The sequence below is a fragment of the Lepeophtheirus salmonis genome, chromosome 8 (genome assembly GCF_016086655.4).
Source record: "Lepeophtheirus salmonis chromosome 8, UVic_Lsal_1.4, whole genome shotgun sequence".
Classification (NCBI taxonomy): Eukaryota; Metazoa; Arthropoda; class Copepoda; order Siphonostomatoida; family Caligidae; genus Lepeophtheirus; species Lepeophtheirus salmonis.
The window spans coordinates 3,458,155-3,485,725 of NC_052138.2; the positions used below are offsets into that span (position 1 = coordinate 3,458,155).

Here is a 27,571-nt window from a genome sequence, read left to right on the forward strand (position 1 = left end):
TATCAAAACCATACAACTGATTCTTTCAGTGCTTCAAGGACACATTACATTATAACACAGACCAATAATAAAATTTCATTTCTTCTCTTTAAATGAAAAAAAGGACTTCTTACCTGCATAATTCTCCCATTTTCAATACTCGAGAGTGGAAGACTCCTCCTTTTCCATGTTGAGTCACTATCTTTGGCCGAGGAAAAATCTCTCCGATCTACCATGGATTCACCAGAGGATTCGAAACTTCCCTTTGCCATATCAACGATGGAAGAAGAAGTGCAGCTCTTGGTTAAACTTGCTTTCTTTTGGCAGGGAAGAGGTTGTTTGACAACAAAGTCATCATCAAATATTTTTGATGACCGAATATTTCTCATAATTCGAGATTCTTCTTCCTCACTCTCCATGGATGTGGTATTGCTGGACGGGGGGTCTCGACTAATAATTCCAGACTTGACATGCCAGAAGTATGGCCCTTCCTTATCCTCATGCTTTTCCCAACCTTGTGGTAGCTCAGGCTGTATCTTTTTGGGTCGAAGCTTTATGACAGTATTATTTCCTTTCTCAGTCTCGGACTCCAAGAGCTTTGCTGACTCGATTTCCTCTTCCCGTCTACCCCCATTGATTTTTTTCTCTTTCAGACTCTTGACTTCCTCTATTTTTTTATTATCCAACTCTGTTGTAGGTCCTTTGTGTAGATCCACACCCATTGAGCTAATGTCGAGATCTGCATAGGCTTTTCGACTCGTAGGGCTCCCTGTGGTGGGTATGACCATTGTTGAGTTATGAAGCATTTTGGGTGCTCCAACTTGTTTGAGCTCCTCGTAGAGTGTATTACAATTAATATGATCCTCGACCAAATGAGATTCGAGGGAATGATTTCCTCTATAGTTAGGATTAGCAAAACTTAAATGTCCTGTTTGACTCGGGGAGAGATCCTCGTCGTCTCCTTCAATATCCACCTCTAGTTCCTCAAACTGATTATTACTTGACTCACTAAAAGACCGATACTCATTCTCCGCAGCTGGAGAAGCCACGGCCATAGCAGAATAATAGTTGTTTAATAAATGATTGTGGAGCTGAATGTCCAAGCTTTTCTTAGCTAAGGGCGAACTATATGTACGACCAAAGACATCCTTTAGTCCACCTTTGATAATGTTATCCTCGTGTTGAGTTGTTTCTTCCGTCGTCTTCGTCCCGTCATTCGGAGTCTCACCTTCCGAATTTAATGTTGAATTACGACTGATATTCATTCGCGGGGCCTTTTTTTCTTGCTCTCTTTCCCTCTCTGCTTTTTCCACTCTTTTTTTTTGTATTTTATGCCTCTGTATTTTTTACGAGATGATTTCTTCTTCTTTTTTCCTTTGTGAAAGCCCTAAAAAAGAAGAGAAGTTGAATTAAATAATAGTGGAGTATCACTAATGAAAGCTCCTTCCTTCTCCCCGTCTTCTTTTAGTGAAGAAACAGAGTAAAGAAACAAGGATTGTACAAAATCATATTATTCAAAAATCCTACACATATTAATAAGTAAAATAGAAGCAAGAATTCTCTCTTTCAGAACAAAAATCACTCATAGAATTGAACAAGGATTGGATAAGTATATTAATAAAAACAAACCTTTATAATTATTATGAAAAAGAGGCGAAAAAAGTAGATAGGATTTTAGCACCAAATAAATATAACTGAAGTGCTGCTGTTGCAGAACTGAAACGGGTGAGGGAGAAAAAAAAAAGAAAAAGGAAAGGGGAGGAAGAACCGCTCTTGGTCTTGTGAAGAAAGCCTTTTAATGGTGGAAAGTTTCCCTCTGTTTTTTATTATTGTTTTTAAAATAAAAGGAAAACTGGGAGGGGTGGAAGATGGTGCTGTGAGGCAAAATGTACCAAACAAAGATTTATCAAAATAAACATGAGTCAATTTCGTTAATTTATATTTGATATAACATTTATTAACAAGTATTTAAATAAGCCTTTTTCAATCTACTATAGTATGTTGACTGAATCCATCTTATCACTAATTTATTTATACTTTTTTTTGCCCGGGTTTGATCAAAAATGGAGGTAAAAAAACGCAAAAAAAATTACCACCTATTAGCAAACATTTTCACAATATTAATAAGCTAAAAAAGTACTCTGTCTGTTAGCAGTCTTTTCTTTTACATAAGATATCATTGTCCGTACATGAATACTTCAACAGTCCGGGTTTTTTCTTTACCGGATATACCGGAGTATTAGAGACTCTCAAATTTATTTAAGAATTACTGTTGTTTAATTATTTAACAAACTTTGGTTTAACTAAAAGTCCCATTTGGAATGAATTGTGAATTACTAAACGCAATAGTATATCATTATAAATACTTGAAATAACATTTAAAATGAGTATATATTGGATGTTTTGCAAATGATAAATTTATTTTTAGGTAATCTTTTAAAACATAAAATCAAAACATTAGTTCTTTCTTTAAATTTGTTTAAATATACCAATAAACTGAACAATCCGAGTAATTTGCTTTGTGATATCCCAGACTAATTGAGTCTTCCAGTATTACAACTAACATGTTAATTTTTGTATTGTAAATTCTATAACTAAAATGCCAATCAATGAAATATTGTCTATAGCAAAATCAAAACAGGTAGAATTCCAATTCAACTTGTAGAAAAAAATGTTAAAATTTTGTTTCAAGGGTATATTCATGTTATTCATTCTTTGCTTTGCAAAAGGGATAAGTAATATACATAAACCAAAAATATTTAAAGTATTGGATCGGTCCCAGGACTGATTTACAAATAACTTTTTTTGTGTGGTTCCAATCATTTTTACAATTCAACAGTCCTTAAGACCGATACCCCGGTCCTTCAGTCATACAATCCTAGCTATTCTTATACTTATTCTTAACTTATAGATAGGATTGACTAATATAAAAAGAAAGAAAATAATATTGATAGGTAGAACGTTTAAAATTATGTTCTAGCCACACATCGTCTACTTTAATGTTAATCCATCTTGTCTCTTGAAAAAGATGATGTTGAAGACTTGGAAGGCAAAAGTTAGCAACTACGTCATTTCAGCAGTAGTTGTAGAACCATACAAAAACAATAAGGACCGGTCCTACGAAAGACAAATTTCATTACTACAGGACTAATAAGACGGCAATCTCTTTAGTTTTTCTTAGACCGATCCAAAACTAAATATAAAAGATATCAAACAATATCAAATTGGATATAGAATGGCTGTTTTTTTGTTGTTGTTCCTACCTTATTATTGATCAACTTACAACCAATAAGAAAAAAAAAAGATTTCTTCCTACACAAAGTGCAATGACAAGAGTAAAAAAATATATGTCCTTCCAGTATGTAAAACTAAAAAAAAATGCATATTAACGTTCTTAACAAAAATAACATGTATACATAACTAGGGTTGCAACTTTTATTGAGGTATGTGAGCAGGCCCATAATTGCTATTTAGTTTCTCTGTTTAATTATATGAGCGGCTTGTTATTGATAATAAAAAATTTACAATTACGATAGAAACAATCAAATTAGTGATAAGAACTGGGGTTTTTTTCCTGCAGAGGTGTTTTTCTTTACTCCAGTGTAAAAATATACTAGTGTTGGACGTGGAGTGAATTGAAAAGGATTTCTCACATCATTGGATACGTAAGATTATCGTACAATAGTGAATTGCTTTCATATACGAGACAAACTATATTCAGGGCCCTACGAAGCCAAGATCCTAAGGCATAGGAGTAGGATATAGGATATTGTATTATTCATAAAGAAGGCAAGCTCGCCTTCATAGAGGGTCTTGACTCGTACGCGTGTTTCTTCTTTCCTTCTCCTTTTCTGTATTAAATTTACCTGTGTTTAATCATCTCCTGCACATCAATTCTCTTAATTGAATGGAATCAAAACCTACGGATCGCCCTCCTGAGAAGGACTTGAGTGAAGTAATACATAAAGCAACTGGGGCAGAGGATGCGGCGCAGGGAGCGAGTAGTAGAAAGAATATGGAAAGAGAAGTAACAAGTAAAGACGTTGTAACCCGTCTTGCGAACACGGAAAACAATAACAAAAAAGTTAAAAGGTCTTATTCATACACGACAAATAAGTCTAACGTCAGTTTAAAAACGATAAATACTTGCCCTTCCTGGAACAATATTGTTATCGACTGGAAGGACATCAAAGGAATAACTGTTAAGGGGTTTACCCCAGATGTTCGACAATACATGAAAATATTAGTAGGACTACGTTTAAAAGAAGAGGAAATATTAAGAATCAACGACTGTAAGAGTGGCGCAGGGTTCATTATCATCACACTGGAAGAGACGATAAACGTCATATCTAAATTCGAACACATTAAAGAACCTACTAAAATTGAAGAAGATATATTCTTTATTATAAGAGGCCTTAATAAACTACGTGCAATTCAAGATCCAATCGAAGTAGTAATCAAAAACGGTTCACTAACCAACCTAAGTATTTTGAAAGAAATTACGGAAAAATTTGGAACTCTAGTTGGAAAAATCGAATGTGGGACACATTGTCTGGTACCCAAATGCAAAGAAGAAGAGGAGCTAACTACAAAATTCAACAAATTTCTTTCAGGGAGACTGAAGTTTAAAATAAAACCCTCAAGGACGCTACCATCAATTGTACCTGTAGGGGGAAAAAAAGTAGAGTTGCTCGCTAAATTCCAACAAATACAATGCTACAAATGCCTAAAGTATGGTCACATAAGAAGTAAATGCTCTGCCCTTAATAAAACAACATTCAAAGAATATGAAACCGAATTTAGACGGGAGATTGGTCTCCCGATAAGAATTGAAAGTGTAATGGATTGTGATATTTTAGAGGAAGAAGAAGACATTAACATAACAGGAGAGGAATCGAACGCTGCCCGTCTGGTCGAAAATGATGAAGCCCAAAGAGAAGATGAACACATTGACGAAACAAGAGAGGAAACGAACGCCGCCCGTCTGGTCGAAAGTGACGAGGCCCAAAAAGAAGAAGAAGTGCATCCACTATCTGGTGGAGGATTGTCACTGAATGAAAATCAAAAAGGAGAAAAAGAAAATGATTACTCGACTGAACAACAGGCCACACATAGAGGGACTGAAAGTTCTACTTTACCTTTCTCACCTAATGCCGACCAAAAGATTGAAACGGACACAGCAAATAATACTCCACTCAGGGACGACTGGAAAATGGTACTACGGAAGAAACCAGAAGTCCCAACCAAGAAACCTCTAATAACAAAGAAGCACGCGAAGAGATCCTTCTCATCTCCTCGGGAAAACTCTTTAGAAAAAAAAATCAAGAGAAAATAACACTCCTGAAAAATAAAATGCAGTCAACAATGGAGATACATGCTTTTCTGTGTACCGACGACTTTGTAATTGCAAATATTCATATTTTTATCAACTATGCATTGTGACTTTGAAAAAAAAAACTACACCTCCCAGACTTGTTGAATTCAAAGAAAATTTAGGAATCAATCGCTTAATTTCTCTCAATATCCGTGGAGGAAAATCGCGTAAAGTCAGACACGCTCTAATGAAAAGACTAATGACCTTAAATCCGGATATTATCTGTCTGCAAGACATTAAGAGCCTAGTTTCCTCTTCATGTGGAAAAAAGTGTACTTCTTGCCTCCCTAGTTGTTTTAGCTATTTCTACACTGACTCTGGTGTAAAACGTGGAGTCCTTACTCTTGTTTCAAGATTGTTAAATGTTCCAATTTGTGTTCAAGAATTTTACGGAAAAAGTGAATGGCATAAGATCTTAATTACTTCGGCAACATCAGAATTTTTCTTAATCAACGCGTATGGTCCTAGTGAGAGAGAGTCGACTTTTTTTCAAGCTATTATTAATTCCCATAAGGGAAATCCTTGCCCCCTTGATTGTTGGTGATATAAATGTGGATTTAAATAAGATTAGTAGTCTAAACTTGAAAATTTTAAAGAAGTTAATGTTGGAGATGAATATGGTTGATCTATTAAGGAAAATTTCACCGAATGAAAAGATTTCATGGAGAACAGGAAACAAGACTTCAAGAATAGATTTAGTTTTGGCTTCATCTAGTTTTATTAATAAAACAACGAACGCAAAATACCTCCCAGAGCCCTCATCTGACCACAAGATCATACAATGGGATTTCAAGCATGAATATAAAATGAAACAATTCAAAATGCCTCGCTGGATCTTGGAGGATGAAGATTTTCAACAAAGTCTTCAACGTAGGCTGACAGTAAATTTTGATCGCGTATTATCTGCTTCTAGGATAGCTTTGCGACTTAGTAATACTATTCAAGTGACTACCAAAAAATTTATCAAACGAAGAAAAGAAGCAAGCAGAAAATTCAATGACAACTTGGATGCTATTCTGACACAAGGTTCTCCTTTTGTCAGGGCATATGCGGCAGATACAATCAATACTTTTAGAATTCATGATATAGTTGATGAAGAGAAGAATAGGAAAATTGAACGGGAATGTAATTTCAGTCTTCGACTTAAAAAACTAGGAAGAAAATTTGGTCATCCAACCACAGGGGTTAAGCTTATAATGGTGGATGGAAAAAGACTGGTAAAAAAGAGGATATCTTGAACTATTTTCATGAGTGCTTTCAGAATATTGTAGGAGGGGATAGAAAAAACTTCCCCCGTGCAAGGAGACACAAGGGAACAATCTTCTCAGAAGACATTATTGGAAATTTTATAGAAAATAAATTTAAATCCGATAAGGCCTGTGGACCTGATGGAATAATTGGAAAAGTTTATGTCGTGGCAAAGAAGGAAATTGTGCCTTATTTAACGTGTATTGCTAAATCTATGGAGAAACACGGCCGTCTTCCAAAAGTGTTGACTAAGGGAAGAATTGCTCTTATTCCAAAAAAAGGTAACGGAACGGACTTTAGTCATTGGAGGCCCATAACTGTGCTTAATGAAGCATATAGAATTATTGTTGGAGTTTTAGGCAAACAAATTGAGCCAATTTTAAACATGAAGTGCGGTCCAGAGCAAAAAGGTTTTCTTCGTGGGAGGAGAATCACTGATGTTTCTTGGAACATTCAGGCGGCACTAGAATCGGTAAATGGACGTAAAATGTATGGGGCGGTTATAGCTATTGATTTTTCAAAAGCTTTTGACTCTATCAGACACGTTTTTATTATGAAGACTGTTAAGAAAATCTTGCCTAAGAAATTTTATAATCCGATTAGGGCTCTACTTTTGAATGGAGCTTCAACAATATCTATAGGTGGGTTGGAGAGTAAACCAATTGAATTGAAAAGAAGTTGCCGACAGGGATGCCCGGTTTCTCCTTTACTTTTTGTTGCGGCAATTGAAGAACTCAATAATATTATCAAAAGGAAATATGGCGGATTTGGTATTCAACTAGGATCGAGCAGGAAAATAATTGATATGTATGCAGATGATGTGACTCTTATGGTAGAGGCTAAATCGGAGAGGCAACTGATTAGAAGGATCGAGATTCTCTTGGGTTGCTTAGAGAAGTTTGAGATAAAGTCTGGCCTTGCAGTCAATAAGTATAAAACGGCAATACTACCAATTGGTAAGTGGACTTCGATATCTTACACCGAAGTTCGAGGTTACGCAATAAGAGATACTTTAGAAATTATTGGGATTAAGTGGGACAGACACGGAGTAACGTTAAAAAACTGGACTTCCCTTAACAGTTTGATCTATAAAAAATTAGCGGAATGGAGAAATTTTAACTTACAAACAAGGATTGACTTATATAACACACAAGTAATTCCATGGATCTTGTATAAAGCTACTTCGTCTCCGATAATCGGAGAGCATTCGATTAAGGAGGAAAAAAGTTGGATTGAAAAGTTATTTTATAAAACATACATTCCGTCATTAAAAAGAAGCAAAGAACAAATTGGAGGGGGACTTGCCACGATTTCTACTATCTTGCCTAAAATTTACAAGAAGATTTTTCTTAATTTAAGTGTGAACCCAGATGTTGGTTGGAAGTCTTGTATTTCCTCGAGTAGGATTTGGAAGTGGATTTTGTTTGGAACGAAAATGATAAATTCGCAAGTGGTCCAATTCTCTTCTTTTATTGGGGCAGCTCATAGAATTTTGTGGTTAAACGATGTGGTTTTTGACTCGAACTCGACAATAGACGTAATACATAAGAACAGGGAAAGAGGTATTTCTTTAAAAACCATGAAAATCCAATAAGCATGGAAAGGGAAGCGTTGGATAATAACGTAATTTCAATTCATGATGTAAAATGTGATAATATTTTCTCGAAAGGGAAGTTTTTTTCCTTTGCAAAGGACAGCAGCAACACACTGTATGCTGACTCCTTGGCCTATGAAAATGGGTTCGGTTAAAAAAGTATCAACTGAAGCCATCACGGTTTGTGGAAAATATCTCCGTATTCTTAGTTTGAAGGACGATTGGACAAGTCATATAATGAATTCGACTAAAGGAATTGCCGATGGCAGGAAATTCACTGCCCAATTTCAAGTGGCTACGGGCTGTATAATTTTTAACGATTATTGTAAAGACTGTGGCAAGATGTTTAATTCTGTTATTCATGCTTTTGCTGAGTGTCCTTTTTTGCTGTTATTGAGGAAGTTTGTTGAATGGAACTTGGAAGGTCATATAAACACCGCACCAAACCATATCTCGGCCATAATTCTTTTTGGGCTTCCAAAAATAAGTTAATTCCTTCGAAGAAGGCTAAAGCAATCGGGTTTGGCTTACTTAACTCTAAGGCTTATATTGCAAAAAAGTTGACATTGAAGGAACCAACAGATGGAAGGGAGTTAAGAGGCATACTTATTGCGGCTGCGTCACGATACTTGGCTTTTGAATTGAAAATACCCAAGGACGATACATTGACGTTCGATTTAGCGCTGGATATTATTCGGTATTTTCCGGAGAACTCAATTAAATACATAAAAATTTTAAATCACATTATCAAGATATTTAATAGACATAAAAATAGGCAAATCCTAGATACTTAGTTTTAGCTTTATGACTTTTTTGGTTATATTGTGTTTTTATTTGTTGTTGGGATTTTTTGTTAATCTTATTTATTGTATAGATTTTTAGTGTAACTAAAGTGGTCTTTGTTTTTGGGAACTAATTTTAAACTACAATGTTTATTTATATTTTTACTAAATGTAATTTCCCAATTTATTATGATGTATATTATTTTTATTTTTTTTAATATTATATATTGTAAAATTTAGACCTTAATAATAAAAAAAAAAAAAAAAAAAAAAAAAAAAAAAAAAAAAAATTCAGATAATAAAATAAAAAAAAAACATTAAAAGCTCTCTGATTTCCAATTACACAGGGTAATTAAAATTATTGGTTCATTATATTTTCGCTGCCTACCAATAAATGTGTAAGAAAGAGTGGTATAAGTATTAAGTATATGTAGGCTATTTAAAGACAAAGAAGAGATATTAATTTATTCCTGAAGTGCTCTTACTCTCAAAATGGACAAATGATAATTAAACTGAAATTTGTGTCTATAGTTTTAAGACTATTATAGATTTACAAAAACCAAAAGCTATCGATAAAAGTTTGTTCGATTATTTTAAATGGTAAATAATTTGAAATATGTTTGTACTATAGTTTGGCATTTTGAAATGTATGTCATTTTAAATATCTCTATGTTGGTTATTTAAGATGTTTTTTTATTTTTGTTTTTTTATTAGGTAAATATGGTGATGTTACTTTGATTATAGCTGGACCTTTTTTAGAATTGGTTCTCTGTACAATGAATTTTCTTTTCCTTTGCAATTGTTGTCAATAGTGTTTACTTCCTTAGTAGCTAACTTCATTTCCTAAATAGAGTCATTTACATTGAAAACATGATGGGAAATTCGTGTTTACTCATAAAAAACGGAGAGTAACCGTGAAGTCCTTGTCGGACATATTGTGGAATTGGGGATCGACATCCAAATAATTCTAGGAAATATTCTTGTTTTTTCCTTCACCTTGGCTTTCCTTGTCACAGCTGGTTGTAGCTGATCTCATTCAGAAAATTCCTCCAAATGTCAGAGTTACCATGTTGATTTTCGTTTTTTTTTTGTAAAGTGCCTATTATTGTCACAATTTTCAAACACTACATATTACTCTCCAACAGCTTCCCGGTGTTACTCCTTGTCATTCATGAGTACGCACCTCGGGGTTGTCCTTTATATAGGGATGTTTTTTCTCAAGATCGAACGCAAAATTATGTATGTTTTAGAAAAGGAATAAAATCGCTCTTGAAGTTGTCAACAATAACAAAAATCATATGTAAAAAATTGAAAAGGATTTACATTCCTACCTATTATGTTGTAGCTTATTTTTTAAAATTTAGGAAATTTTGATCCACAACGGGTTGCTAATTTGTCTTTTTAGGCTTCAGACATCGTGTATAAATTTTCAACGATTTTGAAAAATATTTAGAAGTAGCTCAACAGCTCTAAAGTAAAAAAGTTTTTGACCTAAATATCTTATAAAGCCTCTTGCTAGAACAAATCTTATAAAACAATTTTTCGTATTTTAATATCACCTGTTTATTCTATTTTGAGTAACCAATATCGAATGCCATTAATTTGGTACACATAAATTGTAAATATGGATATCATTTCTTTTACGTGCAGACAGATGGATATACAGTAAAAATGTAAGTATTGGTAGTCTTTACTCTTTTTGACCATTTAGCACAAAACATAAGTAAAAAAGCGTGTAAAATGCATATATTAAATTATATTACGCACATCATCATCCAGCAATTTATTTACATTTCTATCATTAACATTTATATCCTTGCACATCTTGTCTTTTTTGCTTACTTTTGGCTTCCAATTGTTTTGTAAAATTTATGTTTAGAAAAAATATTTTAATAGTATACACCTAATAATTAATATCTATCTTTACCGTTACAAATTACTTTCACAAAGAGGTATGGACTTCGACTAAAAATCTTGCTATTCGAATTAATCATATAATAAAAGACTCACGACTTGACCTGGACGGGGATGTCATTTGAAATCTGAAAACTTACTAATTCAATAACTAATTAAGGTTGAGTGATTAAAATTAATTCATATTTCACTATATTAAAGTATGAATCATAAATATAAGAAACCTGAGCTCTCTAGCTTACGTACAAATCGAGCAAATTATACTTTTACGTAATCGACGTACTTCCAGCATTTGAGCGTCTTCAGGACCAGCGATTATGTCATTGACAAGTTCAAAACGTAAGAAAGTAAGAAAGGCTCTACCATAAAGGCCAAAATGGACCAGGAGGAGTTAAAGAAAACAACCCAGGCCAATCCCTTCAAGTCCATGAGGGCCATGCAAGATATCTCGGGATTTCACACCAGACTGTGGAGAGATCCAATAAAAAAAGTAGATAGACATACTTTGTGAGGGGGGAGAGACCAATTTTGACACCAGCAATGAAAGATACCAATTTTTTCTATTGCAAGTCTCTTTTGAACTATTTTTTGATACTTTTGGGCCCCCAACAGGCTAAGTCAATTCCTTCGACTTCACCCTTTGGGTGGATGTCGAGGGAAGGGCTGCAGTGTCTGTTATCCAAACACCGAGGCTCTCAATGCCAGTGTCAGTCAGCACAGAACGTCAGTGTAGAGGATTACATCCACAGTGAATGCCAGACCTACTACCGCCTTTAGGAAGCCATCACTGGCCCTAAGGGTGGCTACATTAATGATGAAGAGAGCTCAGACATACATCTATTTATAAATTAATTTTTTTGAAATTCTGTTGTTGATTAATGAATTATATCTTGTTGAATTTTAAAATTCAAAGTGTTCAGATTTTAATGGACCACTTAGTACTTGATATAAAAAAAAATAGAAGCTCAGCTTGGGCTCAATTATATTGTCACTAGATATTATTTTCTTTTTCTAAGACTTGAACTTAATTCTGTAAAAGTACTTGAAAAGAACTCGATAAAAATTTTCAATGACTTGTACATATGAGGATAGACTTAAAACTTGACTTAATCTCTTAGTATATATACTTTTACCCACCTCTTTTTCAGCATTGCATTCCAGGAACCCTGTATTTGATATTCACCTCCTGCACTATTGCAGTGTTCTATTCTTTTATCAGTAATAATTCCCAGATGTTATATAAAATAGCCATGTTTGTAATATATTTTCCGTTTGTAATGAAGGATTACAATTAACTTTTTCTTTAATTAAGAGATTAATGATGATGATATTATAATGTTAAATGTTTTTATTTTAAATGAAATATAAATCCTTAATGAACAATAACGAAAAAATTCCCTTTTGGGGAATATTGAGAAGTAAAAAAAATATCAATTATGATAATTTTTAGTCCATGTTGTGTTTTTTACATGCGTATATAAAATTATAAATTTTTTATAAATGCGGAGCATATTACCTCTTGGTAATAAAATTTTTTCATTAAAATACATTTTGCTAGTTAAAACTTGCCAGTGAAATTTGAAAACACCATTTTGTTCAAAATAAACGGATAATTTTTTTTTTTTTTTTTTTGATTTGTGCATTACAGAGTGGACCATTATTACAGAATACTTGGAAGTTAAAACTTCAAAAAGATATAATTTATTAATCAACCACAGAATTGAATATAGATTTAATACTATAAATAGATAATCATAAATGTAGCCCCCTAAGAAACAGTGATGGCCTCCAGGAGGGGGCGGAAGGCCTGGCATCCACTCCAGAAGTGGTCCTCTCAGTTGACGTCGCAGTGCTAACTGAAAGTGTCTTTGAGGGACTCTATATTTGGGTGACGGACACTGCAGGCTTTCATCTTGAAATGTACACAAAAGAATAGTCGAGGGGTTTGGCAATAACTCCGGGGAGGGGGGGGGGGACAATTTTTTCGAAAAATAGCTCATACGAATTCGAAAGACTCATTCAAAAGATTCCTGCCACAAAGGATATAGTTTTTTTCGTTGCTCGTATCAAAATTGGCCTCTCTACCGTCACAAGAGTCCTTCGTTCCACTTTTTCATTATTCTCTACACAGTATGGTGTGAAACACGAGATCTCTTGCATGGGTCCTTATAGACTTGAGGGGATTGAACTGAGCTGTTTTCTTTAACTCCGCCTAGTCGAATTGTTCTTTTTCTCCAATGTTTCACAATTGCTGATAGCGTAGAAGGTGATCTTGAAGACGCCCAACTACTTGGAATGGGCGAATATAAATTTGTAGATCACGTTCAAGTGTTATTTTCTCGACTTTTACGTAATCTAGGGAGCTCAAGATTTTTTTTTTAACTATCTGTGTATGCTTTAATATAGCAAAATATGAATTAATCACTCAACTTTAATTAATTTTTGAATGATTAACTGTTCATATTTCAATGAACCATCCGGTACATGAATTTTTGGCCGGGTAGGTTTAATCATATGAGGCAACAATCCCTAAGACCATGGTTGATGTAGCAATTTGGTTTTAAAGGAAATTAGAACATAGATTATCAGGCTTCTTCGTGATTAAATATTTGTCTGTCCTACTTTTGAACAGTTTGTCAACCTGGAATAACTTAAGGCAAAAAAAACCACTGTTGCGATTGTTTTCAAAACCAAAAAGGAGACATATTGATCTGACGATCATTTTTTCTTTTATTTTGTCATGAATCAATAATTTTTGCCTTTTAGCCCAGACTTAACTCCAAAGTATATTTGCATCATATTATTATGGTTCTTACTGAAATACCTATTGCTCTTACCTTCCATTCAATCAAACATTGGTGATTTCTTAGAATCCTTAGTTTTATGGCCTTCACGACGTCTTTGTACATTTATTCCTCTGTTTTCCTTATTCAGACATTCTAGCAATATTTCAAAGAGTTTTATTGTAGCTTATCATTATGTAAACTGACGTTCTATTGATAAGCAAACCTCTTGTGCTTTCTATTTTAGCCAAAAATCTTGCTATGTCAAAAATGAATCTTATATTACGTCATTATCATGCAGCCTCATCAGGTATAAAACTTGCTTCCATTTATAAAACTATTTAACTCTATTAATTACTATTTTTAATTATGTTGAAGTAAAAAATTTCTGTTTACAGAATGAGCATATTAGTCTATTTTTGATGGGGTATTAGCTTGTTTATGATAGGATAATTAGCTTTTGGATTTTTTATAAATAATACATATTGTCGTTAAGTCATTGTTTTTATGTTTTATTCAGCTTTTATCTCTTTATTATCTATAAAATAGAGCCCCTTTTTTTTATGTTAAAAAATAATGGGATTATTTTGATGAAGTTTTGCTTCAGATACGCATATTTTTCTTTCTTAAAATTAAGTGTCAGAGTTATCAAAAATAAATCTGCATGATTTTTTAAGTTTGTGTTACTAAGAATTATTTTCTTTGGATCATGCATTTTCTTGGAGTTTTATACTTACTTCAAATTCCTGGAAAATCTTGCATTAAAAAAGTTCATAACATTGTTCATATAAGGCCTGATTTTGTACATATTTGGTGAAGAAGAGTATTATCTAACTCTTTAACCCTTGTGCATCTTTGCACATTGGTATCCCATATATTCATTTAATCGTAATTGCATTATTTTTCATAATATTTAAGATATTTTTAAATTATTAGAAAGAGTAATAAGACATGAATAAAATTTATAAAAACCTTTTATCATAGATTTTTATGTTCGTGCTATATTAGTCTCCAATGTATGTCTTTTTTTTTTTTTTTTTTTGAATTTGATAAAGTAACATTATTCATGCCATATGTAATTTAGCTATAAAAATTTAAATTTTTTATAGCTTATTTAATTTTTGTCTAGTATAAGGAATATTTTTTGAAAATTTAATGATGCCTTGACTTCCATGTAAAAGTTATGGTAGTTTCAAATTGTTAAGACACTGGTGTCTCTCAAGGTTTGAATGGATTTTTTTTTGTTTTAGATTTAAAAATTTGTTCAGGATTAGACTTGTATCTTTGGGTTTTGTTCTTTTGGAGCATTCAAATTAAAGTACTCTATATTAGTGGACAGATTAGCAAGTAAAACATGTACATACATATATATTTTATGAATACTTTATTATTGAATGAAGAGTTGTTCATTAAGTAGATAATGGAATGAAAACAAAGAAATATTTTAAACTATATAAGCATAACTTTTTGTTACCAAATTAACAGCATTTTAGACAAAGTAGAGAGCGCTGAGGAAGAAAATATTGGCAGTTTATTAGATGAGTATGATAGTTATTTTATAGCTGATGAAAAGTTATCACAAAAACGAATGCATAAGATGTTTCGTTGACTCTTGAATCTAATATTCAAGCCGTTATATATGATACTTCAAAATTTGGACTTTGATGATAATTCCAAAGGTAATAACAGTGACAAAACGTAAAAAGTAAGACAACTGATAGTCTTTCTGAACAAATTGTTCACAAATTTTTGGTCCTATAATTATATTGCTCAATAGCAGAGATATGAGGGGAATTGATCTTATAGATTAAAGAACTGCTTCACAACATTTAGATTGCAAGTCATCAACACGTTTCTATCACATAATTATCTTTGATTTTCTTAATATAGCAAAATCGTTAAAGATCTAAATAAATATTTATTCTTTACTACAAAGTTGTGATTGCCAAGAGTCTTATAATATTATGAAATCGTAATAGGACAGCCCAATCGTCTAAAAAAAAAAATAACTGACTGTTATAATAGACAATCATGGTGGACATCTACTGAAGCTTTCAAAATTTTTTGTTGTCTTCTAAATGTGTATATCCTTATTTTATTCCTCATTTTGGTATTGCTTATTACTCTTATTTATTTAATTTCACAAGTCTGCTAACGCTAATTTATCTCTATTAGATACTGTAAGATTTTTGACAAACTATCCTTCTGTCAAAGGGATCATAATAATTTATAAACGCTTATTAATTGTAATTATACTTACTGCCTTTATTGAAATTCGGTCTTTTAAATCACAATTTTCTCTTTCAATATTCCTTTTGTTAAAAAATATGTATTGTAAAAAATACAAATATATAAAAAATTCACCCATATCCTTTTCATCTTTTTCATATTGTTGTATAAGATTTTTCAATGAAAACTTTGTCAATATTTAAAAAAAAGTAACATATAACAGCCCAATTTTGTATCTATTGTGTACTTTTTTAAATTGTAATTTCCATCTTTCTGAAGATGTCATTGTCATTTTGTCAATGAGGTTAAATGTGGAGAGTTATTTAAACCTTTCTAATGATAAATTACCTTATCGGAAGAAGTATGATAATTATTCTAGAATAGTTATGAAATTAAAACAATGGTTTAATGAGTGTCCATAGGTGTCTTTTCTTGGTTGATCTATTAATTTTATATTATCAGAATAAATCTTATTATGTTACTAGGAGATACACTTTGAGTATTTGTCTGAATTCAGTGAAATAAATGATCTTTTGCATAAAAAAAAGAACTAATTTTAGTGAAAAGTCTTTAAAATGTAACATAGATTCTACATAAGAGCTATTTTGTGGATAAATATAAGAAGTATATCACATCGCAAGGAGTGTGAGAAGATTTAAAGAAAACCTTATTCACATGAGCTTTTATACCATTTCGAAGGAACTAGAGAAAAATTATGTTTCTTATCTCTGCACCGCGCTTTAACAATGTTTAGCTGTCACCAAGAATAGCTGAACTAGCTCTCAACGAGTTTAGATTAACTGGAATACAGTTTTATTCTTTATTTTGGTTGTTGGTGATATTGTCTTTATTCTATTCTCTGAGTTTTAAGCATGTTCTTGCTAGTTTTTTGTTATTTGTTTTTTTATTCTTGAGGAGAATAGGTCTATGTATTGAGTGAATAGCTACATGTGAGTGTGTTTATGAACAACAGAAAATTATAAAGTAATTTTTTTAGGAAGTTATCTTCTATATTCTGAAAGCAAAATTTGTTTGTTCGTCGACGCATTATTACTCTGGTTCATGCTATTCGCTAGTAATTAATACAATAAGTCATTCTTATTTATTAAAACATTCATAAAGTGATTACTTTAGTTCAATATTCATTTCATGGTATAACTCTTTTACTAATAGAAAAAAAACCTTAACTTGGTCAAATAAATGGAGGGGGAAAAAGTGTACACTTTCCATGTAAAGAATATTCTTTGGTTAGCTATAAATGTGAGCTGATATGGAGGATCAAAATTGGTAAACCGATACGATCGGAGAGTTTTTTACAAATGTTTATATTAGCACCGATATTTTTTATTATGTTACAGGGGCGTCTGCAGGGGATGGGCTCGAGTTGCTGTAACTTCCCCCCAAATTAAGGAAACTTTGCTTTTTACTAGAAAATATAATGCTTGAAATGAAATTGAATTTTTCATTTTTTTAATAGCTATGGATTTTGGACATTTTACGACTTATAAAATTGGTGTCCCATGTTCTGATTCATTCGTCATTTCTGTATATTTCATGATCTTTAAACTTTTTTGTAAATATTAAACAGAATAATAGTAGATTTCCAAAGTTTATAAAAAACATTTTATTATACAACTTAATTAGTGGAAAAATTAGCAAATACAACATATACCAAATTAAAAAAACTGCGACAAATTATATGTATATTTTTGATGAATACTTCATTATTAAATGTTTCGTTATTCATAAACTTAATAATAGAAAAAAAACAAAGAACAAGGTATTTTAATATTTTTTACCAGCAGTATTAGCTTCCAAATTTACAATATTTTAGATGAAATAGACAGTGCTGATGAACAGAACATTGCCATTTTATTAAACAACTATGACATATAGAGGATAAAGAGGTTATTAAAGAAACAAAAGCATAGTTTGTTTTTTTGACTCATAGAGCCAAAATTCACAACGTTATAAATAATACATTGATGATCATATCAATGATGATAAAAGTGGCAGAGCATATAATTGTAAGACACCCGATAAGAGCGAAAAGCTCACAATGATATTGTCTTACATTTGTAAAGCTATAAGCCTTTATTTTATCTAAAAGATAAAGATGATTTTATTTCATCTCATTAATAAAAGAATCTTTATCTTTTAGATATATCATGAGTACATAGCTATATTGCTTATAACTTCAATTCATTATTTTGATGGTCGACAGAGGGCAATCCAATCGTCTTGACCAAAGAATATCAAAAAAATCCTATATTTGACAATGTTACCGTAGTAAGAACATAACAGAAATAGTATGAGCCCACTATGCCAGCAAATATATGCATAATCGATCTTTGATTATTTGTATTGCTTGTAATCTCGCTTTATCCTTGGTAAGTGATAAGAACTATTTCGTTATTTTTCATTTCTAAAGCATTTATTTTATTAATATTAATCAATTATACAAAATATTATTACTGGCTTGAATTAGAAATAAAAAGTATATCGAAAGAATTAATAAATATTAAGAATTCAACTCCATCGCGTAACTTCAGTATTTCAATTATTCATATTAAAAGAAAAAAATATTTCTAATTATACTTCTTATATGATCAAAAAGATAAAGAATAGACTATGATTATCATTTCAATCCCTTGTGTGTCTGAAAGGTAAATACTATTCACTTCTTTAAAAAGAGTATATCACAAAGTTGGCCACCCTGATCATTACATTAACAGAAAAAATCCAAGATAAGATTGATTCGTTCCCAAGGTTTGTCAGAATTGACTTCCATCATAGTCACTCTTTTTTTATAAGGCTATCTTCAAATTAATGAATCCGTACTTTATAAGTTACATATTTTTTATTCAAACAAATATGTTCCTTACTTGTTAGTTATTTGGATCAATTACAGTATTAACTAACCTATCTTCACAAAAAAATAACTTTTGGCTATATCTAATCTTTATAAAAGTATAACATATTTTGATATCAGCTCATGTTAAGTATGGTAAAAAATCAGAACTAAACAATAGTTTTTGAAAAAAAAAAAAATAGTGAGGTTTTATTTGATCTTCATTTAAAATTCCAGTTATAAAATATTTTATCCTGTTGTAATTCAATATTTATTACACATGAATAAAGCCTGTAAATCCCTCGAGGAAACAAAAAAGCTGTAAATGAACAGATTTAAAAGGATAAACTATCTATATAAAAGATTCCCAAGGGCATGGGAGTTTTTGATAATATTATTGTAAATTATAAGAAGTGAAATATTTTAAAAGCATTTTCAGGAATATTTTTTCAATGTCTTGTAAAAGACATTAAAAATATTCAAAGACTTACAACAGGCTAAAATAAAAGCCCTCCCACGGGGTTATACGTGCTGCTGTTCCCTGAGGCAGGTTAAATTCTTCTACCGCCGCTTCCCTCAGCATCATAGTACCCTTATAATATCCAAAATACACCCCAGCCCTCAGGTTGTACAGGTTAATCACTGAACCAAAATACAATTTTAATACTACCTTTGCCGAAATTCTAGATACTAAGGAACCATTCTATTACACCCCAGTCCACAGGGTTATGCAAGTAAACTTCTGGGCCTGATTCAAGTTAAAATTCTTTGCCGCCCCTTCCTTAGTATCAATAACCCCTAAAAATATCTCAAAAAACTCCCTAACTCTCAGGTGGTGCAATTAAAATACTGGGCCTCAAGGCAGTTTAAACTGCACCGTCGCCGTATTTCTAAGCACAAAGAACCCCTTTTAACATACTAGAATATACACAGGTTGTGGGATACTGGTCCCTGAGTTAGCATAAATTCTTCCACCACTGCTTTTCTGGGTATCAAAGAACCCGTCTAACATCTAAAATACACAGCCGCCTTCAATTTGTATAGCTGAAATGCTAGAAAATACTAATTAAAAGGCTACCATGGCATTGAAGGGCAAAACATTGTTAACAAAACGGTTTTTGGAGCCATAAGAACCTAAATGAAAAAATTCCGGATAATCCAGCATTTTTAATGACCGTGATATAAAATGCAATCATGACATTGTTAATAATAAAACTAAATCCAAAAAGGATCAATTATTTAAAAAACATAAAACCAACATCACTTCCAAACCAAAAAACTCATTATTTATTGTATTTGAAAATGTTGTATTCATCTAAACGACTAAATCGTGAGAGAAAATCTATTTAAATAAATAAAAAATGTGCGTTATTAAGTAAGGATTCATGAAATGAATCCTGGTTTAGTAATGTTTGCAAAATGACGTTTATAAAAAAAGAAGAGATTTTTATGGAAGACCAACTTGACAATCCTTGGTTTTCAATAAATATTTTCTTGGATATTTTACCAAATGTATTGAGGTGTATAAAACATAACCGAAAAAGTGGGAGCGGATTTTTCTGGTCAAGTAATCTCAACGGGATTTTTTACTTTCCAAAATTGGTTTCATTATCATTTAATTCTTAAGAAGGGAACGTCCAAGTATTAAGTTGTAACTTGTGCATGTACATATAAAAGACAAATAATGATAATAAAGCTTTGCTCGGGAGTTATTAAGTGACAGACTTTGTTTGACTTAGAGTTGAATAAATAATCGATATTTGAGAAATTTCAGCCCTTATGTTCTTATTTTATATGGAGTGGGATTTGTGTTTATTTCTTCCAATCACAACTGCTTACAGCTGATGTAATAAAACGTCATGAAAGCTTAGCTGCTAGCTCACTTAAATAAAAGTAATCCACAATTTGCCTACTACAGTTTAAAAACCACTGGTCTATTAAATAAAACCATATCCTTTAGCAATACCTTGCAAGGTCTGGATTCTATCATTCTGGATTTTGCTAAATAAAGTATGGGTTTTCCTTTCAAGACAATTATACTTATAAAATGTATGATGCTTAGAGAAATTAAAATATTATTTTGTAGTAACTGCACTCTCTGTATTCAGGATGTAAATATTATCTGCACAAACATAATTATTATAGTTGTAAATAATATGATATCCAGTATATGAAAAATAAAACCCCAGAAAATAATCGCGGTCATAAGGTTTCATTAGTTTTGGCGGGAGCAACTATGAGATAGAGTAAATTAAAACAAGCCCATCTTCCGTATCTAATTATAATATTTCCAGGAATTCCTACGATGTTGATCCTCTGATTCTGACAATGACTTATAATTCAAACCTCGCTACTAATGTTCAGTTTCACTTTTCTTACATTATTGTTTACTTTTGACTTAGATGTTCTCCCTTCAAGAATAATGAAAATAGCTTTGAAAAAAATACTGTTCACGTTGCAACAACAGTGAGGTTTGTGATTGTCTAGTTTTACAAATTTTTACAACATTATCTATTACATAAAACTATTGTCCCTAAGAATATTTTATATATTTGGCCCAGATTCTATTATTACGGGTTTTGCTCTATGTAACATAGTTTTTCCTGTCAAGGACGTTGGTAATTGTGAATGAAACTCAAGAAGAGTTTATTAACTCACTAAATAATTTATCCATTATTTCCGTTAGTATCAACTTGTAGAGTAACAAAAACAAACAATTTTTGCAAAGAAGTTTCTTCATCAGACCAGGTACAACTTGACCACTAATGAGTTATGACAAGATTTTTAGTACTGTTCCCTTCTCAATGGTATCAATACCAAGATTGAAGAGATGAAGAAAGAAAATAAGAACCTTGAGAGTCACTAGGCCAAAAGCAAAAACACCTCTAGAGTGCTGTAAAGACTTATTGGGGAATTTTTGGCCCTCGTCAATATAGCGTCTGTTCTTGCAAGACTGTAAGCTTCTTGACGATGGAATCTGGAGTGCCGTTGAGAGAAAGGTCTGTACCACATACTACGTGAACGTAGATACCCTAAAGATTATTGTGGAGAAAGATTGAACTGATATATTGGAGTAATACTTGAAAAAGTACTGCAAATCCTTAATGCCTAGGATCAAGGCCCTGATGGAGGCCATTGGCGGTCACTCTGAGATTTTATTGTTCATTAAAAGTGAAATATATATTTAAATCTCATTATCTAAGTAGCATAATAGTACTTGTACTACGTAGATAGAATAAATTATGATTTCGTAGTAATGATTCAGTCCATTATATCCACAGACCCCTCATTACTTTGACTATTTAAAACATTTTTGTATCTCATTACAGTCTATATTTTTAACCTCTGTTTATATAACTGTTATATTGAATTATAAATAAATATATTGCAGCCTTGTTATTTTTAATTAAGGGAAAGCCATTATTCGAGGAAGGAAAAAATAATGATAATGACTGATGCTGTTAGTGTGTCGGATGAGATTACTTTTTTATGGGTTTTATAAATCAACAAATTAAACATGGATGTATAATTTATGAACATTTAGTATCCAAAAATTTTTTATAAGTATAATTAATTACATTTATGTTAAGATACATTAATCTTGAACATGATAACCACATACAGCAGTAACGGCTTACAGATGATGTTTGGTATTTGCTCCAAGTCATTTTGATGTAAGTCTCGGTCTCCTCATTGACAGAGTCTTTTAAGGATTCAACATTTGAGTTTTAAATTATGCTGGGAGACACCACCAGCGTTTTTGATGAACCTTGACACGGTGGACCATTAAAATTGAAGATCATGGCCATATTCGTCTAACATATGCAACTTCTCTTTAAAGACTATGATCATAGCTTTAGTAGTCATTTTTTTTTTGGAAAACCACTCCTTGCACGTTCTTTGATATCCTTTTCTTTATCCAGGTGCTAATTGACAATGTAGAAAGATGTCTTAGAGACATGGTTGGCTGCAAAAACAACTATAGGAGAGTTTCCGGCGGCAAGCAAACTTACAAACTATAATAATTGTTCTTCGTGTGACATGATAATCGAAACTAATGTTTTGAATTAAACATAAACAGAATAAATAGACTCTGGGGTCTCTGTAAAAGTGAAAAAAGCTAAAAATAACATATGTAGTATAGACTGTATTGTTAAGTTTTAAAATTTTTGCGAAATTTTTGATCTACTTGGATTATTATGGTTCTATTTAATTGATTACTTTTTGTAAAGGACTATCCAAATTATATTTTCAAAAGGTTTATGTATATTTATAAAAAGTTTTTCTAAAACATCAGGATTATTTACTTCAAGCATTTTGAAGGACCACAAAGAACCAAATTTTACGAGAAAAAAATAATATGTTTCATAAGATAAAGGAATATGTGTATTTGGATATTCAAACTGTAGTGATGGATACTTATGGTTAATTTCAATTAAAATAAATTATTTATGAATATCCCTTACAAAAGAAAATATTTCTCATGTATATAGTTAGCCAAAAATTAGAGATTTTGTTCAGTTTTTGACCTTAGATATGACCAGGACCTCTAAAAATATATAATTTCTTATTGTCAACATATATGTATAATATTCCTACAAATTTTTACCAAAATCAGAAAAAAATATTTTGTTAATCCTGCAAACAAAAAGACAAATAAACAAACGAACCAAAATATATTTGAAATTAAATTGGGTACTCGGTTGATTGTCCAACCTTTTAAAATCAATTTAAGTTATTTATCACAATTTGTTCAAAAGTTATGGTCAATTTGACATTTTTTGTTTTGTTTTGTATTACCTTAATTTTTGACTTTTAAAAAATTAATAACCTTTTACTGTTAGTATTAAAAAAACATACCCACATCAATTTTTCTAACTTTTATTCTAAATTTGATAAATCCAAGTCTTGCTTCAATTCCACTTTGAGTCGTATAAAGACTTAGTCATATTAAAATTAAGGATCGACGTCAGGGTAATTCTTACCTATTTTCCTTCAATATACGCAGTGCTGCCCAGTTAATCTTATATTACGTCTTGACAGTTAAATTTCCCTTCTCCGAAACAATCTTCAAATTGTCAAGGGTACCATATCATTTTTCAACTTAAATATCCCAAATAAATCATGTTGTACAGTGTTGGCCAACAAAAAGTCGACTGTTAGTTAATATTAATGTTCTTTTTTACAAAGAAAGACTTAGTGATTATTTTTGACATTCTGATATAGCCATTTTGTGGGCATAAACATACAATAATAAACATTTTCTAATACTGTTATCATGAGTGATACATAATTCAAATGGCATTGCATGTCTAACCTCCTAGATTCTGAGGTTGTGGTGATGAGGATTATGGACAATTTGAGATGCTTCATGAGCCTGGTTTTTCGAGGTGTTCAAGAAGAAGAAAGATGATAAAGACCTCTCCCGTAAAGCAAGAAGTGAAGATGACAATTTTAAGCGAAATCAGGAGTTCATGTCCAGTTTGGAAAGAATGATTAAGCATGACCCCATTAAATCGACTTGAGATTGTTTTCATACAAGAGGTCCTAGGCCACATTCTGACAGAAGTTATAATAGCCAAGAGGCTCGAGATTTAACTTATGGCTGCTCAAACTTATATATCTCTATCATTCTTAAGCACACATTTCATAAATTGAGTAATTCACAGGTGTATAAAGTAGGTGGCACTCTAAACAGGCTTCTTATTTTCCAATGCTGTTATCATTATTATTTAATTTTTAAGAAGGGAACATCCAAGGATGAAGTAAAAAATATTGTAAGAGCTCATGATAGACAGAGTAATAATGAGGTTTTGCTCGGAATTTATAAGTTCTTGAATAACTACGAGTAGAATTTAGGAACGACATCGGAATGATTCCACCCTATATGTTTTTGTTATATACTGAGTAAGATTTGTGTCTTTTTCCTTCCTCCCATAGTTCACAGCAAATTTTCTGGAACGTTATGACATCAAAACTGCTCTCTTCCAATCAAATCTTCAAATGATCTGGAATTTTCAATAATTTTTGTTTCTTTTATTTTTACATACAGACACGATTTACTCTATGCATCATTGAGTATTTTTGTGTATATTTCTTTTTCTCTTAGAAACACATTGTATGTTGTAGAATCTTAACTTAAAATAATTATTAGTAAACATTTTTTCTTACCATGACGTAAGCCGACTTGATCTTCAATATACATAAATATATATGCTGTCTATTTTCTACATGGTAAGAAAAAATGATCACTAATAATCTATATTAATAGTGTTCACAAAGCCTCGTATGGATTATCGGCTTGGCAGTTGTCCAATTAGATGGACATCAAATTGACAAGAAGGATAACTAAATGTATGTGCATTTGTGGTTTGTGAACATAAAAATAATCTTGAGCAACAAGAAACAAAATAATTTGACCTTCTTCCTCTCCAGAAACGAACTCCATTGACTTACTGTTTGGTGCATCTTGGGCGGCAAGACAAACAAGATATCTCACCCGAATATCGATTTCCTGAAAGCTGTGATCCTGAGGAGCGGAACAACTTGTTCTTGGGCTCCTTTAAGGCCATTTGTGCTTCTGTTTATCCATCATTCAAAATGGAGACTGGCATTTGTAATAAAACATGTACGGAAGTGTCAAAATTACTAACTTTTGCTTCAAAAGTTTAACAAAAAATGTCACAAAATAAAAATATGTAAAAGTGAAAAGGGATTTTAATTTTTGAGTCCTAACCATTATATGCTTAAGAGTGTATCAAATGCTTATTTGTTCTTGAATTTTTTACTTATTCTTTGATATGTGATACTTGATAATAGTAACAGGTATGCAAAAAATAAATGTTATCAAAGGCGGTACATTTGTGGTCACAGTTTACTTATACAGGTTGCAACAACAAATCTTCTTTTTTTAAAAAGACAATAAAAAAAGTTTTCTAAATCAGGAAAGCTCTATTTTTGATTCATATTAAGAGTATACATTTCAAGTTTGAAAAACTAATAAATTGCCCCATTTTCCATCTACTGAATAAATCAAACTCCTGTATTTTACTATCCAAAGATCTTTTTATAGTTTTGTTTCTTTATAAATATTTTTTTATTAGATGTTTATAAGAGATATTTATAATTAACATAAAAATGTAAAATTTAACAAGCAACATATCTGTTTTTATACATGGGGATGAACAATTGACAATTATTTTTGGCGTTCCTGCAAAGATCTTAAAAATGGCTGTTATTCAAAAATACATCTAATTGTAGTTACCAGATTTAGACAAATTGCAATTATGATAGAATAATTGCAAAAATTATGACAATCAATCGAAAAGTTGTTTTTTGGGTCTTAGAAATTAAAGCAATAAACGGATTCTTATTTATTGCACCAAAATAAAAATAATTAGTTCAATTGCCATAAATTTAATTTATAAAATATTCTGCTAACACACGTTCTTCAGTACTTACACACATGATGTCGACTGACTGTATTTCCAAAAAAAAAAAAAAAAATGTTGCGTTTTGAATCGAACCATATCAACCCTGTTTCTATTTTTGCTGTCATAACATAAAAATCCTTAGCTTTCTTATTTTCTCGTTAATCCTCATCATAATTGGTATCAAATAATGTGAATAACACAAATAAAAACATATTATGCAAGAATTCTAAGCATGATTAAATATAAAGAAGACAGACTTTGGACTACCTCCTGTTTTGCTGATTTTTTGCTTTCCTGTGTATTTCATCTTAATCCTAGCAAAGAATAAAGAAAATAAAAAGAACTGAATAACAGTCTAATTCGTCATTAGGACCGATACATTGTAAAAAAGATAGGATTGATATTAAAAAGGGATGGGGGAAATTACTGATTAGTAAATCAGTCCTAGGACCGATTCAAAACTACTCTATACTTGACAAAATGCAATATTATTTTTTGCAATTACCATTTCCGGGTATAAATTCATAAGTTATGACTCGGCAGTGAAGTTTTATATTACTAAAATATCCATTTTAATGTTGAAATAGATAAACATATCAAAGGGGTACTTGTGTTAGGATTTCAATCATGTAAATTGTTTCATATTTCCAAGATATTATTTCTAGATATAGGAGAAAATCAAAATTCAATGGCAAAAAAAAAAAAGAAGAAGATTATAAATTTACGAATCAAGATTAAAAGTACAAACAAACGTTTATTATGCATTTAAGCAAAAGGAAACTGAAAACATGACAACTATGTTGCAAGTGACAGTTTAAACCAAGTTTCCTTTCTTATAAAAATTTTATTTTTGAAAAATGAATATGGTGACTTGTGTAGTGACAACTAAGGCAAGTTGTAGTTGAACCAGGTTTGACGGTATTTAAAATATAAAAACTAAGTTAAAATTGAAAATTAAAGAAAATGCTGTATATTTTATTACTCGAACAATATTGACCAATCCCCTCAAGGTATTTCGAGTTACATTCCTGCTAATATATATTCATAAAAAGTTAAAAGGGGCCAATAACCGTTTATCTATAATAGTTTTATTTCTATCTATGAATTTTAAAAGAAACATTAGATGAAGAGAATCTTGCACTTTTTTCATTAAGGGGTTCCTTTCCCCTTTTCATGAAAGACTTTTGTTTTCCCAACATAAAAGAATTCTATATAAATATTTGCATTATATTGTTAAAACTCCATTCATGTTAAAATAATTTACTTTTACTAAGATAATGAATACATAAGTCTGTAGTCGAAGTACAAAGACAAGAGCAATACTTTTTCCCTTAAAATGTATGTTGACAATATGACAAATAAACCCATGAATATTTGAAGAGTT

At 31.5% G+C, this 27,571-nt stretch overlaps 1 protein-coding gene across 3 annotated transcripts in view; it reads right to left on the minus strand.

Moving 5' to 3' along the window:
* The window catches only part of LOC121122669 (protein Fe65 homolog), a 170,081-nt gene that overhangs the window by 2,517 nt on the left and 139,993 nt on the right, over positions 1–27,571 (minus strand). For 2 of the 3 annotated variants that reach the window (XM_040717702.2, XM_071890350.1), the window contains exon 4: positions 114–1,366. In XM_040717702.2, coding sequence (XP_040573636.1) covers positions 114–1,244 — 1,131 coding nt within the window. In that variant the 5' untranslated portion in view covers positions 1,245–1,366. Of the gene's footprint in view, positions 1–113; positions 1,367–1,608; positions 1,763–27,571 lie in introns of those variants that run through there. The other variant, XM_040717701.2, reaches the window with a different exon arrangement.